Below are 19,182 nucleotides of genomic sequence, written 5' to 3' on the forward strand. Positions count from 1 at the left end.
AGTCGACATGTTGAGTGAGGTTAAAGCAGGTGAGTAAATCAGTGAAGTCAGTGGTTATTGTGGAGTCAGTGGAGTCCATGTGGTTATTGAAATCACCAAGGAGGAGGATTGAGGGGGAGAGGGAACATAGCTGGGTCAGAAAGTAGGAGAAGTCAGACAGGAATGATGGGTGTGGTTTGGGAGGGCGGTAGACGACAGCCATGACTGACTGCGTGCGACCAGAGAGTTTAAAAGCCAGGTGTTCAAATGATGGAGCAGATGAGATGGAGATGAGGTTGGTCTTGATGTCTTGATGGTGGATAACAGCAATTCCACCACCTCGGCCCTCCGTGCGTGGTTTATTGACGTAGGAATATCCATTGGGTGTGGTGAGGTTGAGTGTGTAAGTAGTCCAGAGGTTGTTGCCAGGTTTCGGTGAGACAGAGAAAGTCCAGTTTGTTATCCAGGATGTATTCGTTCAGGATGAGGCATTTGTTGTTGAGGGACCGGGTGTTGAACAGGGTGAGCTTGATGTTGTTTTGAACAGCAGGGATGAATTCAGGTGATTTAGCAAGGGTTCGTAGGCAGGAGGTGCGATCGTGTGCGTTGCTGTGACCAGGTGCGCTGGGACGAAGAGTGAGAGTGCGCTGAGCCGACCAGTCAACGGGGATGGAGTGACCTGATTGCAAATAAACAAACTTACGACCGGAGCCACGGTGAATGTACCTGGGTCGTCGGAGGAGTCCATTTGATTTGATGGCAGAGATGAATGATGGGGTGGAGCGGGTATTGAGCAGAAGGAGCCTTGCGGCGGAGTACCGCAGAGCCATGCCAGGCAGGAGCAGAGAGACGAGACGAGGCCAAGGTTGAGGAGGTGAAACAATGGTCCCAACCCACGAGAGCGGGCCCGAGGAAACGCAGGAGCCAGGTAGGTGAAGCCAGGAGCAGAGCCGGGACCAAGCAGAGGGCAGGCAGGAGCAAAGAGACGATCACGAGGCCAAGGTTGATCACGGCAAAGCGGAAAATGCAGCGGAAATCGACCGCCGCCGCTACAAATCTAGATCACGGCGGGAAACTGCCACCAAACCGCTGCGATGGTCACAACCCACGAGAGCGCGCCCGAGGAAACAGCGAGCAGGCGAAGGAGCCGGGCAGGCGAAGCAGGGAGCAGAGCCGGGGCTATGCAGAGGGCAGACTCAATGGCCAAAAAATCCGCATGACCACCAAAAAAGAAAGCAACTGACAGTGGCCCGGTCGAAGAAGCGGCGAGCATGTGACGCCTGCGTCCTCTTCATACCGGACCGGAAGCGGAGGTCATATTTACCTTCAATGTCATATTTACAAGTGATGTCACATTTACAAGTGTGAGTTCTAAAACCGCAACACTGCAACCCCCCCCCCCCCCTTTTTTCAGGCTCGTCCCGAGCCGAAACAAAAGGGACTATCTTTTAAATTAATGTGACACTTAGGTGTGGTTACCCTCTACTTTTAACCTCACCCTGAGTGCGACAGTTGTAACACTAGATAAGTCCCACCTGCTGCGTTGCATCCGATCTAACTGAATCACGCCCCCAATTAACCGAATTACGGAATTATTTTCAAACTAAACATTTAAGCCGGTGGGGAGCATTATTTACAAGACACTAATTGTTTACACTGCAACCCAGGACCTGTCTTTTGTGGGAAAAGAGAAGATGGTTTGAAAAGGGGAAAATGCCACTGCCATGCACTGCACCGATACACCGTACCATACGTACCCATTAAATGAATGCACCATAATAAAGAAATGCACCAATAAGCACCATAAAAGCACCATCCATGAAAAATGCACAAAACACATTTCAAAAATAATAAATGGTGTCTTCTTCTTCTCTTCTCTGCTGGGCCGATGTTTCTGGCTGTCTTCTTGCTTGATGTTATTTATTTAATAAAAAGGGCACACACCGCGTCCGCTTTTTATTATTTGTATGGCCAGCAGGGCCAACTCAGGTGGTCCACCTGCATGGCATAGATGCCACTTGAAACAGTGGTCCGCAAGCCAGATACCGCTGGCAACAATGGTCGGTCCCAGCAGAGGGGCCAGGCCACAGAACGTGTGGTCCATAAGTGGGGCCAGGCCACAGAACGTGTGGTCCATATGGTGCATCAGTGCAGGCAGGAGGCAGCAAGGGTGCGGGCGCACAACTGCGGACACCTGCACACTCCCCTCGGGCACAAAAGAACATGGCCCATGAGTGGGGAAGGAAGACAAGCAGAGTTAGCGTGGGGAAAGGGCGCAAGGGTACACATCAAAACAAGGTAATGTAAGATGAGGGGTGCGGCGGAGCGAGCCGAGAAAGCTCGTCCCTAGCGTTCGTCACCCCCCATGTCACCTACTCTACCCTTGCCCCTACCCCGTATTTACACAATTTACAAATTCGTCTCTACGTCTTGTCTTTCCCATCCCCTAATACCAAATTCGTCATCAATCCCTCCTAAGGAGGAAGAGATGGAATATCAACAATGTCTCCCCCACGTCAAGATGCGTCTTTCATTCCAAATGCTTGCACAAACTGGTGTGGAGTCCTGTCACCTAGGTGAGTGGATGTGGATGGTGCGAAGAGATTTTCTCCTATCTATCCTCTAAATGACATTAACTCTCTTTCAACTACCCGGGGTCTTGCCCTGCTAATTCATTGGCCACTTTACTCTATGCGGTTCGAAAAACCAATTCCCATTGACCATCCCTGTGGTGCCTCCCAATTTGGGGTCTCACTCCCCCGATCTTTCTCCCTGTGCCCTCGCACAATTTCGGGGCTGGGTCATGTGGCTCACCAGCAGGTCCGCTCACCTGTACACCTCCGCCACTGTAGTTGCCACCCGAGCTTACCTAGCTCCTCACCCTAACCTGGGGAAGGCCCTCTGGCTCCCTTACCCCACTAATGCCCCCTCTGGCTTCGGGCTACCCGGGTCCTCTCTCGGGATCCACGGGCCCCACTGAACTCTACTACATGGCTCCCAGAGCCTACCTGCGGCCTCACCTGGCCGACAGACTAACAGTGGCGGAGTGCCCATTTAACCATTCTCACGAACAGGCCACACGCCCAGCCATTTCACTTTACTCATGCACCAAACCAAGCAATACCTCGCTACTTTCAGCACCACAGATGTCAATATCCAACCAAATTTACCTACTCCCTCTACCTACTTTTAAACTACCCTCCCCGGGTATTCGTGAAGGGGTCCATCCCTCCCCCATCCACTCCTTCGCACCATGCACTCCACTCCACTCATTCCACACTCCTCACTCCACACCATTTATTCCACACACCTGTTTCCATACAACCCTTCTCTACTTGCACACCATGCAAGTCAATCACTCAACACAATGACACACATCCTCAATACTCCATTCATACACTTACACACACACACACACACACACACACACACACACACACACACACACACACACACACACACACACACACACCTTTCACGAGCATTGCCTCATGCACTCAAATTTTCCCACGCTCAATTCCTCATTTCATCACGCTCACCACAAAGATTCTCATACACACAGCATCATTTAAACTAACTACTCCCTTCTAATACTTGTGCTCCCCATCCCCCCTTATACCAAGCACTCACTCGTCATTATCATCCAACTACTCTACTCTACGTCCCCACTACCTGTACAATGTCACTACTTAACTCTTGGTCACCTATAGTCATCTCTAGTTCCCTAACCATTATCGTAACCCTCCCGGGCTAGTTTGTACTGCCAATCCCCATAAACCTATAGCTCATGTGCCCAAAAAGATGCGATGTGAGGGATGGTAGATCTACCATCCCTCTACACTGCATACCATTCGCCATCACTATCACTATTCGTTCACTACACTTGAGCCTCTCGGTATGTTATTACATCATCAAAGCTCGGCTCCGCAAAGCCGATGTGGTTTTGTTTGAATGAATGAATTGAAGGGATATAGGGAGGGATAGACAGAGGGAGAGACAGGGATATAGGGAGGGAGAGACAGGGATATAGGGAGGGATAGACAGAGGGAGAGACAGGGATATAGGGAGGGATACACAGAGGGAGAGTGGTTTTGTTGAATTGATGGTTTTGAATTGGTTTGGTTTTTTGAATGAATTCGGGTGGTTTTGTCTACTGTAGGTTGGGTCCGTCCGGCATTCGGATTCAGGGGAGGAGGTTTTGTCGGGCCATGGCTCCAGGCACCATCTCGGCCCAACGCTTTGCCCTCCCAAGCGCGATGGCCCAGTCTTCCCCGGCCGGAGCGCCACCACTCTGAACCCTCCTCCTTCTCTGAACCCTCCTTCCCCTCGAACCGGGCCGATCGCTTTGCCTGGCGGGAAAACGCGGCACCGACCGTACAGGGCGGGGCCCGGCCAGAATCGTGCACGGCGCTCCTTGCAGGAGCGATGCGGCAATGATCCCCGCCGGCCCCCGCAGCACACAAAGTGCACCACACCCCGAGAACTCACGTCGGCTATACGTCGGCCTAACCGCTGCCCCGGTCAGTGTCGATGCTCGAGTCGCCTTCTCACATCCACACGCGACTCTTCCCATACTCACAAATCCCATACACTCCGTCAATTCCACCACCGCACTCTCTCTTGCATACCCTTCCATTCCACACTTTGTTAACACACATCCCCACGCACACCCTGGCACTCTCACACTACTCGCACACCCCGTTACAGGCGTTACATCCTCTGTAACAATCATGGGTGTGCACTCCTTTGATGCACACCCACTCAGTGCACACCGACCCATGGGTGTGCAATCCCCTGCTGTACACCCAATAACGCGCTCCCCAACCAACTCAGGTGTGCATTCTTGCACACTCTCTCCATCCATCTCACCCTCTGTGTCACACTCACCCTCACACATACACTCCCTTGTACATTCGCTTTCACTCTCTGTAATACACTCGCGCTCTGGCGCCATTCGCACACGTGCGCCATTTCTACTCACACAGCGCACCACGGACCTTCTACGAGCGCCCGGGTGACGTCTGGATCCCAAGCGCGCGAAAAATCCTCTCGCGCCAAATCTTTTCACGCCATATACAATCCTACTCACCTTGGCGCTTCCTCTTCTTCGCTCCACCACCTGCAAACTTTTCATTTGGTTATGCAGCACGACATCACGATGTGAATACAGACTTTGAGCATACTCCATTTCTTCCCCCCGCGAGTGCTTTTCCAAGTCCGCTGTCTCTCCAATTTCCACTATTGCTTTGATTTTAATTTTTTTTTCCTTGTTAAGCTCGACGACCGCTGGCGCTAATAAAATCAAATTTTCTAATTCTGCGGTTGCCGGCTTCCCCATACCCCGGGTCGCGATTTCTATCCCGGTCCACCCGGCTTTGCTTTGCTCAACTTCGCTCAACCCGCGCTCCTCAAGCCGCGCTACCTCATCACATACCCCCGCAACCTTTCCGCCTGATCTGCGGTCTCTGTCCCTCCCCAATGCTGTTATTGCATACCTGGCTTCTCCCCTCGCTAACCCCTCGTTAATTTCTCGGGCTTGGCCACCCATGTCCTCCAATTGGTCCCCTAATTTGTCTTCTAATCCTCCCAATTTGCTGTCTAATCCCTCAAATTTGCTGTCTAACCCCTCAAATTTGCTGTCTAATCCACCAAATTTGCTGTCTAACCCCCCCAATTTGACTTCCCAATTGCTCCCCCATTCTAGTTTCCAATTTATTTATGTCCTGAGTGGAGTTGTCCCCCAACTCTTTTATTTCCTCCCCTCGGGTGTCCAGTTGCCCACTCATTTTTTTCAGACTATCCTCCGTTTTGACCATAAAGGCCATCATGTGGGTCATAAATAAGCCCATATATATTGGCGCTGCGGGCTCGATTCTCGCCGCACGTGCGAGGCGCCGCCATTTTGTGTGCCTGCAACCCCCACTACCGCACCTTCTTCATTCTCCTCCTCCATCTCTCCCACTTCTTCCCGGGGGCCTAGGTTGATTCTAACCCCTCTTCTATTTCCCCATTTTCCCCCACCGGCATCCGATCACCTTGGTTATCCATGGCATGATTTAAAATTTAGATGGTAATACAATTTCGGCCGCTCGTAATTTTGACCAATTATTTTTTTAGATATAAAAAAATTTGGTTCGGGTTCAAATCCCGCTCCCAGACACCAATTGTTACGGATCTCGGGGGTCAGCGCTCCCCTTATCAAGGGGGGGTTAATCCCCTTGTCCTTTTAGCTGGCTGACCCGAGTCTTGGAAGTTATAACGTCCTTCCCGGCACGGTGTTAGGTAGGGTTTGCTAGGCCTAGGGGTTCGCTGCTACCTAAGTACTAGCGCCAGCCGGAAACGAGGGAATAACTCCCGCTCAAACCACGGATACGATGGAAAATGCCGAGCGGATAGCAATCCGCGATCCGAGCCGTTGACAATGTGACTCAACCCGATTCTGAGCGGTTAGATCGTGCCACATCGACCCAATGGAAGAAAGGACGGATGCGATCGGATGGAGAGGAAACCAGAAGGTAGGAAGAACAAAGATGGGGTTATTAACAAATATACAGAAAGAAAGAGGAAACAAAAGGATGTACAAGAGAGGAAGAGGAAGAAGCAGCACACAGGGCAGTCTTAAAACAGTCTTACTCTAATACCCCAGACAAACATTCACACTCACACGGGGATTGTAGCTGGTAGATGGTCAGGTAGAGGGTCCAGGCTCCAGTCGACTCCAGTCCAGGCTCCGGTTCAGCGGCGAAACCCGGAAGGCAGCTCCGCGCGTAGTTGAACGCGACCGGACCTTATATATAGCGGGGGAGTGGGGGGGGGGGGGGGGGAGGCTGGTGTCCTGCGTAAGTAATATCTGTACGGTCGTGCTAAACGCACCCTTTCCAATGTTCTCTAATACAAGCGTGCTCTTCTTCAACAAGTCTCGAACAAGTTCTTTGAAATGCGCTCTCTCCCATCCGAGTCCTCTCACAAAGGTGCGCTCTGTATCAGACCAGTTACGACCAGCGCTCTCATCAAAAGTCCAAGTTCGTATGCGCAGTTCCTTTTACCGCCAACCTTCCACTCGAGTGCCCCGCGAGAGTCCTGTGAAAGGGCTTTGCGTTCTTGCTTATATAACGCGCCACGCGATCACTCCGCGCTCCACAAAGCCACGCCCGTCAGCAATGTTACCTCAGCCCTGGTTGGCTGGTGAGGGCTTACCAGCCACGCCTTTGATGACTGGATGACGTGGCCACACCTTCTTCTTGCCGTTCCGCCCCCTTTCTCGGGCCTAACCGCGTGTCTTATGGCGGCGTTTGAGCGAGCTACGAGGCACCGACTGAAGGGGCGCGTAATGGCGTCGCTTGGAGAGGGAGGTCGCAAAATGGACGGAACGGGGCCTACTCTTATTTGATCGACGCAACACAGATTCAACTATTGGAAACACGGCCTTATCTAAAACACATATTAATGAAACAACTGAGTTCTATGGTGTCCTACGTGTTGCTTGTGGACTAACTAGGAGTGCTACCTTTAACCTTTAATGTCATCTTTACAAGTGATGTCATATTTACAAGTGTGTTATGGTGCATTCAGAAAGTATTGTCACGCGATTGCCCTCGGTTAATACCGTGGGATCGCGGAGGGCCAAACGAACTTCAATGGAGGCGTTTATTCAATGACGGATTTGACTTGGCAGCACGGGAGGAAGAAGGAAGAGGAAGAAGCACAAAAGCTCTTACCTGTAGCGATCTCACCAGCAGCTCCGATCCTGTAGGGAATGAACTCAAACGAACGTGGGGGTAAAATGTACAAAAATAAACAGGTTTATTTTACGGAACCCGATACAAAGGAAACGCGACGGAAGAACTAATTCTAAATTGGGACGTCCCCACACAGATTTCAAATACGAGACAAAGGGAGAATGAATAAAATAAATGTCCCGTCGTGTAATTGTGAATGCGAGCTTATCTGTCTGGCAGTGTAGCGTCGGGTCGATGTTACTGTTAGAGCGCGTTGTCCTACGCAGCTCCGGTTGGCGCGAACTGCCCGGTCCTTGGCGCGGAGCGGCCCTCGGCGCGCCCGCTCATCAGTGCTCAAACACAGGCCCCGCTCGTCATTCGCACACCAATGCAAGGCAGAGAATCGACAGCGTTCCTTCTCTCCACCGTCTTTCGAACTGCTCGTTCCTCCAACAGGTCCGAAGCAAGAGAAAGCCCAGCGCGAATGGACAGTCAGGAGCAAGAGGCCAAGGGAAGAGAAGCGAAGGGAAGAGTGCGAGGGAAGAGATCGCGAAGAGCCAGCCAGCGAAGAGAGAGCCAAGAGCCCAAAATGCCGGCGAACGAGTTGTTTTGTCACTCGCGGTTTGACGTCAGCCCTCCTCTCTCCCATTCAGTGCCTCATTTCTTGGTGGTCTTTCGCGCCTTCTGACGTCACCGGCGCTTGTCCTCCAATCAGCGACCTGCTTCTAAGTAGTCGTTTTGTGCCTTCCGCACTGCTTGGCCGAATGTTCGCACCTTCTGCACTGATTGGCTGAGGTGTCAACGGTCGGTGGCCAATCAGTGTGCCGCTTCCTTAGACCTTCCTTTCACCAATCAGTGGCCAGCTTCTTACCCCAACCAATCACACATTCTCCTGGGCGTGGCTATTGCTTGTTGGTTCTTCCAAAGTCATTGTGGTGGTGGGGAATTATTTAATGTGTGGTGTGCTAATGGGCCTATCTAATGTCTATGGTATGTATTGCCATAAGGGACACTGGGATGCTCACGGAGGGAATGACACACAAGGGAATTTTACCCATAATCCCTGTACTAATTAGCATGCCCCCCCCCTCGTAGCGGGGACAAAGATACAAGCTTATTTCGCCATTCGGGCTACAGAACTTATTACATCTAGATTCCCTATCATGACAGTCGAGCACCTACCTATGCAGATCTACCTGGATCTAGATATTCCCCTACCCCAAATTCATAACAGTATTCAGACCCCTTCACTTTTTTCACATTTTCTTATGTTGCAGCCTCATGCTGAAATCGTTTAAATTCATTTTTTCCCTCATCAATCTACACTCAATACCCCATAATGACAAAGAGAAAACAGGATTTTAGAAAGTTTTGCAAATTCATTAAAAAGAAAAAACTGAAATATCACATTGACATAAGTATTCATACCCTTTGCTATGACACTTGAAATTTAGCTCAGGTGCCTCCCATTTATCTTGATCATCTTTGAGATGTTTCTACACCTTGATTGGAGTCCACCTGTGGTAAATTCAATTGATTGGACATGATTTGGAAAGGCACACACCTGTCCATATAAGGTCTCACAGCTGAAAATGCATATCAGAGCAAAAACCAAGCCATGAGGTCGAAGGAACTGCCTGCAGAGCTCAAAGACAGGATTGTGTCGAGGCACAGATCTGGGGGAGCCTACAAAAAAAATTCAGCTGCATTGAAGGTTCCCAAGAGCACAGTGGCCTCCATAATTCTTAATTGGAAGAAGTTTGGAACAACCAGGACTCTTCCTGGAGCTGGCCGCCCGGCCAAACTGAGCAATCGGGGGAGAAGGGCCTTGGTAAGAGAGGTGACCAAGAACCCGATGGTCACTCTGGCTGAGCTCCAGAGATCCTGTGTGGAGATGGGAGAAACTTCCAGAAGGACAACCATCACTGCAACACTCCACCGATCTGGGCTTTATGGCAGAGTGGCCAGACGGAAGCCTCTCCTCAGTGAAAGACACATGAAAGCCGGCTTGGAGTTTGCAAAAAAGCAGCTAAAGGACTCTGACTGTGAGAAACAAGATTCTGTGGTCTGATGACACCAAGATTGAACTGTTTGGCTTCCGTCTGACAATATGGCTATATATATGTGTGTGTGTGTGTGTGTGTGTGTGTGTGTGTGTGTGTGTGTGTGTGTGTGTGTGTGTGTGTGTGTGTGTGTGTGTGTGTGTGTGTGTGTGTGTGTGTATGTTAGCGCAGGGAGCTACAGTTGGTAGAATAAAACAAGTTTTCTTTGAAATCACAAAACGACACCAAATCGAATTAGTGAAATACAATACGAATAGTAAAAATATTATTCATGAGATCTTTATGTAAATACAGTACAATATAATAATTAAATATACTACAAATCAATGTTGCTAAGAATCAGTGGTTGCTAGGATATGGCAGCATGCCAAAAACCGTTATAAATGGCAGTTTGACATTCGAAATAGAGTTTGATCGAGAGGTAGGTGGTGTGGTCATGCTGTTTGGTCGATTGATGTATTTAAGGGTAAGATGTGAATGATTTAATGATATTATCATATTATAGAGTGTGTAAGGAAAGTTATAAATATATGATAACACATTAAATCCTATTGCAAGTAAAGTTGGGATAAGTGATGTTGCATTGATGGGTTGACTGACTGCCTGGACGCAACTGAGGTTGTGGATCCACTGATTTACCATCAATTGATGTGGATCCATGATCGAGGTTGTGGATCCGCCGTTTGGAGAGGTCCTGGGCTGAAAGGATTGAAACCTCGAGGAAGAACGGTGCCCAGCTGATGACCCATGCAGTCGGGAAACTAGTCAGTTGCTTACGGGTTAACGTTCTTGCTTTAGGTGGAGAAACTATGTTTGAGGTTCACAATTTAAATAAAGTTGAATATGGGATGTTGTAAAATTAACATCATTTACAACAATCCTTTAAATTATTTAAGTTTAGGAACAACCGATACTGTACAATTAATTAAGTGTGTGTGTGTGTGTGTGTGTGTGTGTGTGTGTGTGTGTGTGTGTGTGTGTGTGTGTGTATGTGTGTGTGTGTGTGTGTGTGTGTGTGTGTGTGTGTGAAAGAGAGGGATAGAATTGTAAGGAACAGAAATGAAAAAACGAGATGTGTGTGTGTGTGTGTGTGTGTGTGTATACCCAGCCAGCATGTCCAGCTGGGGGCCATATGGGTCCAATGTGGGCTATCTTGTGGGTCCCAAGTGTGTGCTCCACATAGGCCCCAGCTGGATTTGTCCAGATGCACCACCCGGAGCTCCAACTGGGTTAGCCCACCTGGGACGGATGTGGGATTTTCATGAACTAGACCATGTGGGCAGGGCATGGGCTTTTTGTGGGATACCCCATGTGGGATGGGCATGCTCTTTTTATGGGCTACCCCATGAGGACAGGGAATGGGCTGTTTGTGGGCTACCCCATGTGGGCAAGGCATGGGATTTTTGTGGGCTAGCCCACATAGGCCAGACATGGAATTTGCATGGGTTATACATGGATTTTTTCCTGGGCCTCATGTGAATGTAAATGGGGTGTGAATCAATACTGCATTAGCTACAACAACACATCTGCTTTACTACAACAAAACACAACAGGCATTTTAAGGCCATTTTCCCTGCTGGAGCGGGGGTTAGCCTTGCGGTCCCCATGACAATCTTCTCAATTTTGCCCTATTTTCTGCATCTCCCCTTGTTAACTCCCTTGCCTGCATTTCTACTTCCACCATCTTCAGCCAAGTCTTCCTTGGTCTTTCCCGTCCTCTACTTCCTTCTACATTCATTTCCATCACTCTTCTCAACCAGTCACTTACATCCTTCCTCAACACATGACCAAACCATCTCAACCTGTTTCTCTTCACAGCATCAATCACAGGCTCTATTCCCATCATCTTTCGCAGTTCATCATTTGTCTTCCTCTCTCTCAACGATACTCCACACATCCACCGAACCATTCGCATTTCCACCCTTTCCAGCCTTCGTTGCTGCTCTGCGTTCATTACCCATGTCTCGCCCCCATACATCATAACACTTCTCACACATGCAGCAAATTGCAGCATACACCTTTCCCTTCAGCTTCAACGACACTCCCCTCCTTGCCAGCATGCCACTCAGTTCCCGAAACTTCTTCCATGCACATCTCACTCCAGCAACCGTTGCAGAGTCTGATCCACCTTCTCCATTCAGCATGTCTCCGAGGTAGCAAAATGTTTTCACAACTTCCAGCTTCACGCCGTCTCCAAGATCCAACTCAACATTTCCTCCATCTGCAGCTCCCTCTGTGCACACCTTACACTTGAATGTAGCTGCCACACTGGTTAATGACCCTCTCAAACCACGACATTTTTGATGATCCCACTCAGTGCACATTGTACATTGAATGGAGTTAACTCCGACACCCTTCCTGCACACAGCACATGGCCACTTCCCAGTTCTTTCCATCTCACCACATACTTTACCACTTGCCATCAACTTTGTTTTTCCGATATTCACCTTCAGACCTTTTGTCTCCATACATTCCTTCCACTTGTTCATCTTCTCCTTCAGTCCATCCATACGTTCTGCAACCAACACCAGATCATCTGCATACAACAACTCCCACGGTAAACCCTCCTTTATGTTCCGAGCCAGCACCTCCATCACAGCTACAAATAGTAGTGGACTTAGTACCGACCCCTGATGCACTCCCACCTTCACCTCAAACTCACCACTGTTCCCGTCCTTCGTCCTTACAGCTGTGCGTGCTCTTTCGTACATTGCCATCACTACTCTGATCAACCATTCCTCCACTCCTAACTTCCTCATTGCCCATGTCACTACTTCGCGTGGAACCCTATCGAATGCTTTCTCCAGATCAACAATCCCAAGAAACAACTTCTTCTTCTTCTTCATGTACCTCTCCTGCAACTGCCTTACAATAAAAAGCGCGTCTGTCCTTCCTCTTCCTGGCATAAATCCAAACTGCATTTCGTCGATCTTCACTTTCTTCCTTTTATCCCCCTCTCCAACACCCTTTCCAATACCTTCATTCCATGCTGCAATAACTTTATCGCTCAATACGAGCCACAGTCGAGAGGGTCACCTTCCCCTTGTATAGAGGGACGAGGGTACTCAGTTCCCAATCACTGGAATGCGGCCTTCTTTCACCACCAGAATACAGATCTCTGTCATTCTCTTCACACCCCAATTTCCCGCTGCCTTCAACATATCTCCCACAACTCCTGTCGGCCCTCCCGCTTTTCTGCTCTTCATTGTTTTTATCGCTTCCTCAACTTCCTTCTCAGTTATCTTCTCTGCCGGTCCTAAAACTGGGTTACTCTCTATGTTGCCATCCCATTCATTCTCTGTATTCAACAGCATTTCCATATATCTTTTCCATCTTCCTTTAATTCCATCTGTGTCCACAACGATTTGTCCCACTTCTACCTTCAAGCAACTCACCCCCATCACATCACACCTCTCTTTCGCTATCTGCTTTGCAATCCTGAATACCGCTCTCTTACCCTCTTCCGAATCCAAGCTTTCTCCGAACATTTTCCTACATGCCTCCTGCGCCTTTGCTACCTCTTTCTTTGCAGCCTTCTTGGCTGCCTTATAACTTTCATGCTCTGCCTTTTCTGCCTCCATGCCCTTTCTGCTTTACTGTCAGTAGAAATATCGAATGGAGTCTATTTTTAGAGAGGCTTTTGCTTGAAGTTATCTTAAAGAACATCCTAACTTGGATCGGTCAAAACAAGCGAATAATGGTAAATATTTAAATAATTCAATGGTGTTCCTGTGGTATTTGAAATGTCTTGGAACATCTTGCTGTGGTATTCCTGCTTCCCGACTACCAAGGGTGTGAACCCCTGAAAGTTTGAAGAAGACAAGATCCGTTCACCCATCCCTGAGAAAAATGGTGACACACACACACACACACACACACACACACACACACACACACACACACACACACACACACACACACACACACACACACACACACACACACACACACACACACACACACACACACACACACACACACACACACCTCTCTTATAGTATGTATAGATTTCCAAAATCTATCTAACTTTCAACCCTCTACATTGAACCATCATCCGAAGTATCATAAAAATGACGATTCAAGTATTATTGATCTCCATCAGGGTCGACAACATGGCTGTTGATTGGAAGCTGCAATGTTTCTTCAAACGGAATGATCCACTTCAGACAACAACAAACTCACGTTTAAAAACTGTTGTTGAACTGGTCTGGATAACACGTTGGCTGCCAGCTGCTGCATGCACTATCAGCTCTCACAACTACGGCATGGATATCAGAGTCCCGCATTCCTTGCTATTTAACAGAATGAACAATAAAAATCTTTTTTGTTTTACTCCACGTGTGTGCAATTTGTTTTAATTTTGTTGTTCATTAATGTGTGTGCCGTCCTTAGGATGGACGTTAAACTGGGAGTCCTGCCGCACAATCGACTCCAAGTTGTGTCTGGTCTGGGTTCCAATTGTGGTCCACATCCCTATTTCTCCATGTCACCCTCCACTATATTTGGTCACTCTTTCCTGCTCTTCGGTGTTTCCTCCTCTTTCTGTTCATTTAATTTTTTTTGTCTGTATCCGTTCTATGTTTCATCTTTTCCACGAGCCTAAATGCCGTATAGTTGAGGGGTGTGGGAAAGGAAAGGGAAGGCAATTTTCAAGTTGTGAACCATTCAACTTACAAACATATAACCAGTTCATAAATCGGTGGTGTAGTGTGTGTGTGTGTGTGTGTGTGTGTGTCTCGTTGGTTGTTATCTCCATTTGCGGGTTTCAGGAGGTGGAACCGAGTTTTCCCAGGACCCAAAGTATCCACCTCCTCTTTGGTAAGGAATCACAGTTCATGGACCAAGATGTTCAACTTTTTCAGGGTTTTGTTCCAAGCACTTTTTTCAGGATCATCACCGAACCCCGGATTGCATCCAGCTGTAGTTCATTTGTGGTAATATTCCCGGGGATGGTTTTCAAAGTCTCAGATCTATGTCATTCTCTTCATCATTTCTGTTGCTACAATTATCACTGATACCGACCTGAGTTCCTGAGTACAATGTTCGATGCAATGCTTTGTTCACACTCGATGGAATCATCAGGTCGTACGTGAGCATGACGTCCTCATTTTCAATGATTGCCCTTGGTTCGTGTTTCCATGAGTTTTCTGGTACAAGGATGTTTTAATTTTTGCAGATATGCCAATGAATCACTTTGCATACTTTGTTGTGCCGTTGTGTGTAAAGTTCTTCTGATAATAGTTTTTTGCATCCCGAGAGCAGGTGACTCGTACTTCCTGTTTCTGTCCTGCAGAATCTACACTTGTCCGTCTGGCTCAGTCCCGCCATCTTTTTAAATATATTGGTGTAGTGTCTTTGATCTTGGTATTTATTACGATTCATTCGCCGTCCCAGTTGAGCTGACCTCTTCTTAGCCTTTCCAATGAGCCTTCTTTGTCTATCTCCACTCTGTCCAATTCCTTTTTGTATTTTCCTGCTCTTTTCTCATTCTCCCAGTTATTGGTGTATATTGCTTGATATTTCTTTTTATGTATTTATTTTGTCTGTTTTGCAATTGTTGGGGCTGTATTTGTTGCTGTTTCATTTTCCTGTGCGGCATCTTCTATTCGCACCTGTTTTTGGAAATTATTTGCAAGGTAAGTTAGGGATACTTTTTCAGGTTTGTTGTGTTCATGTTTGTTGACAAATTGCATCCGATATTCTGTTGAGCATTTCACATTCTCGGCTAGTCCTACACTCGTCGCTCTGTGCACCTGGTTGAGTTCCATCAGGACTCTCCCTCCATCTCGTCTTGGCAGGTACATTCTTGGGATGCACTGGTTTTTGTAAAACATTTTGTGGATGGTAGGGAGTTTTCTTGTTTTGATGTCGAACTTGTTGATTTCTGATTGGGGCTCGTTTATTATTCTGCAGCTATATTGGAACACTGGTGTGTGTGTGTGTGTGTGTGTGTGTGTGTGTGTGTGTGTGTGTGTGTGTGTCTGTGTGTGTGTGTGGTCAAAAAAGCTTGACATATCATTATCTTTGCTAACTCCCCCTTCCCCATCACCTTTCTCTCCCTTTTTGTCGCCCCCCCCCCTCCCACTCCCCCACTACCTCCCTCCTCTGTCTTCATATTCCAGTCAGCAAAGCGATGGCTTCCCCTTTGCTCTCTCCCTCTCTCTCCCCCTCTTCATTACCCCATCACTCCTCTTTCTCTCTTTCCCGCTCCTCTTCTCTCCCCTCCTCCTCACTCTCCCTCTCATTCTTTCTCTTGCTCACACCCCATCCTCAAACCCATCCTTCCTGGAGTGTATAGCATCGTGTAAGCAGGGCGTCGCTCTCTCCCCTATCTTTCGTATTCCCATCAGCGAAGTGACGGGTGGTATTTGCTCGTATTTAATGTTAAAGATAAGTGTGGAAAGTCTTCCATGTGCAAGACCTGTATCCAATTCCACCATCTTACTCGTGCAGTTGACTGTTCCTTCTTCAGAAACCACCATAACAACAGAATATAAGAACCATAAAATGATTTTCTATTTACCTCATATTTGGGATGCATCATTCGGCATGGGGCACACCACTTTGCAGTAAACTTAACAACCACCAACTTGGCTCCAGATTCAGCGATCAGCTTTTGAAACTGGCCCTGTTAAAACACAAGATCACAAGTTTCAACACGACACCAAACTCAATCCCTATGGACAAAGCATTAGTGATATGAAGTAAATCGTGATGACGTTTGTAGATCGAGATCTTTCAGTCCTGTTCATGCAAAGGCAAGTGAATTCAAACACAAGCATTTTAAACTTTTCAATTCAACAGTGAAGCTAAAATGTCCTTCCTGATCATGTGTACATCAAGGCAGTTTGAAGCGATCTACTGATAACTTGCACAAAGATGGCATTGAAGCGCGGTGCTACACGCGCTTACTTGTATAACAAGAAGGAAGCGGACAACGTGGTAAGTTTAAGAGTCTTTATTATAAGAGCTCAACTGCAGCACTGGAGCGCTCCGGGCTGCGCTCCCGGTGTATATCCCGCGGCCACGCCTACCCCTCGGGCATGGCCGCCGCCCACTTGGTGCGTGGAATGATGCCCTCATGCCAGTGAGCTTTCGTGTCCGCCACACGCGCCCCCCCCCCCCCCCAGAATTCCCGCGCACCTGGAGGGCCAGTTTGCGGGGCAAACGGATGACCCGGCCGAAGCGCCCTCTGGCGACCGGCGGCTTCCGGGGTGCAGGGATGCCAGCTGGGATGCCTCCGGCTGCACCCGGGATGGGTGCAGGACCAGGGGGCGGCGTGCCGACGGGCCTGGGCGGTGCCGGGGGTCCGCCCACAGGGGGGCGGCCCCGACGTGGGGGCCGAGCCACCGGCTGTGGGTGGTCCACGTCGAGGTGGGCCAGTTTGAGGCGATCCACCGAGATGCGGTCGGGAGTACCGCCGATGTCCAAGGTGAAATGTTTCACCCCGGTCTCCAGCACGCGGAAAGGCCCGTTGTACGGGGGCCACAGTGGTGTCCGGTGGGTGTCGTGCCGGACGAAGACGTACTCCGTGGTGCGAAGCTCCAGGGCGACGTGCGTAGGTGGGTGCCCGTGGTGCGCCGTCCGCACCGGGACGAACCTCCGGGCTGTCTCCTGCAGCACGTAGCGCTCCTGTGCCGCGGACCATGGTGCCGTGGGGTCGGGGAGGAACTCGCCCGGCACCCGCAGCGGTTGTCCGAAGACCAACTCCGCCGCAGATGCGCGCAGGTCGTCCTTGGGCGCCGTCCGGAGGCCCAGCAGGACCCAGGGGAGCCTGTCGACCCAGCCGCCGTCGCGGAGGGTGGCCCGGAGCGCGGCCTTCAACGAGCGGTCGAACCGCTCGCACAGGCCATTGGCCTGGGGGTGGTAGGCCGTGGTTCGGTGCAGCTGGACCCCGAGCCCCTGCGCGACCGCCCCCCAGAGCTCCGAGGTGAACTGGGGGCCGCGGTCGGACGAGATGTCCGAGGGGGCGCCGAACCGGGCGACCCAGGTGGCGATGAACGCCTGTGCGACGTCCGCTGCCGTCGTCGCCGCCAAAGGCACGGCCTCCGGCCACCGGGTGGTGCGGTCCACCATTGTCAGGACATGGGTGAAACCCCGCGAGGGGGGCAGAGGTCCCACCAGGTCCACGTGTACATGGTCGAACCTTCGTTCCGGCACCGTGAACGGGGCCAATGGGGCCTGGGTGTGCCGGTGCACCTTCGTGCGCTGGCACGCGAGGCACGTCCTGGTCCAGCAGCGGACGGCCTTCCGGAGGCCATGCCAGACGAATTTGTCGGCGATCAACCTTTGGGAGGCCCTCGCGCCCGGGTGGGGCAGGAACATCTACTCTTTGTCTAACGTTGTAACACCCACCCCAACCCGTTAAAAAAAAAAAAAAAAAAAACATTTTTTTATTTCCTTTTCTCCTCGTGTGCTTTCGTCCCACCATGCACCTCTGTCCATGTGCGCTGTCTCGCCCCGCCCCCATTATCCCCTTGCCATGCACCTTTTGCCCTGTTCAAGTGACTCTTGGTCATCCCTCTAGGCTCCCTCTCTCCATTGGTATTTTTGTGAATATAAGATTGTTCTTCACGGTTCTGTTTAAATTTGTTTAAACTTTCCCCTGGAATGTTTTATTCAGTCGTATATTACAACACGCTGTTTTTCTTCCTATTTAGAAGGCTCCTTTCAATTTCCTCTTCAACTCGAACTGCCTCGCTCTTCCCCCTCCTCAAATAACACCTCATTGTGCCTCACCCAATCACCATCAAACCTTTTGTCCGCCCCATCCTTCCCTTTCTCCGAGCTATTCTGAAATCTCTGACACACCTTCAACAGCTCTCCCTACCTCTTCCACCTCTTCCACATCTTACCCTACCCCTCCTCCCCCCTGTTCTGTATCCGATGCTCCCCCTTCCTCTTCATTAACGGTATGGACCTCAAACATCCGGGGCCTTCGTTCAAACCTAACTGATCTCTCCATACAGGTTGCTTCTGACAAACCAGACGTGATCTGCTTAACAGAAGTCTTGAGACTTCCGCTTCCGGTCTTGCCGGTGAGGTTTCGTTTATTCACAGCTGTCCACGCTCTCCATTGAAATCGAAGTTAAGTAATTGTTCCCATTTGTATTTTCGTTAGAACTGTATTTATTTTATGGTGTGTGTACGTATAGTGTGTCCAGAGGAAGATTATCGGTGTAAATCTTTCATACCTGTATAGAAAATCGTGTTAATTCGTGTCGTGTCTTTTGAGGCCTTGTACAGTGTCCAACCTTGAGGCTTTGTTTTTCTCTCAGCGGTCCGTCGTTTGTGCTCCAATAACTTTTGTTCTCTGTTTTTCCCAGTCTTTTCACCCCATAGCCTACTTCCTTGTTTAAAGTCTCAACTCAAAAAAAAACAAACAAAAAAAAAACACCATTTCCATCTCTGTTCTTATTCGT

At 49.4% G+C, this 19,182-nt stretch overlaps 2 protein-coding genes across 2 annotated transcripts in view; both read right to left on the reverse strand.

Annotated features, from left to right (window-relative positions):
• LOC137419324 (thioredoxin-like) overlaps nt 1-19,182 on the reverse strand; it is a 274,666-nt gene that overhangs the window by 26,584 nt on the left and 228,900 nt on the right. The window lies entirely within an intron of this gene.
• The window catches only part of LOC137432513 (thioredoxin), a 62,961-nt gene that overhangs the window by 19,995 nt on the left and 23,784 nt on the right, over nt 1-19,182 (reverse strand). The window contains exon 2 of the mRNA XM_078781873.1: nt 16,284-16,388. Within this exon, the coding sequence (XP_078637999.1) occupies nt 16,284-16,388 (105 nt within the window). The remainder of the gene's footprint in view (nt 1-16,283; nt 16,389-19,182) is intronic.

The sequence above is a fragment of the Myxine glutinosa genome, chromosome 1 (assembly GCF_964187855.1).
Source record: "Myxine glutinosa chromosome 1, kmMyxGlut1.1, whole genome shotgun sequence".
In the NCBI taxonomy this organism is placed as follows: Eukaryota; Metazoa; Chordata; class Myxini; order Myxiniformes; family Myxinidae; genus Myxine; species Myxine glutinosa.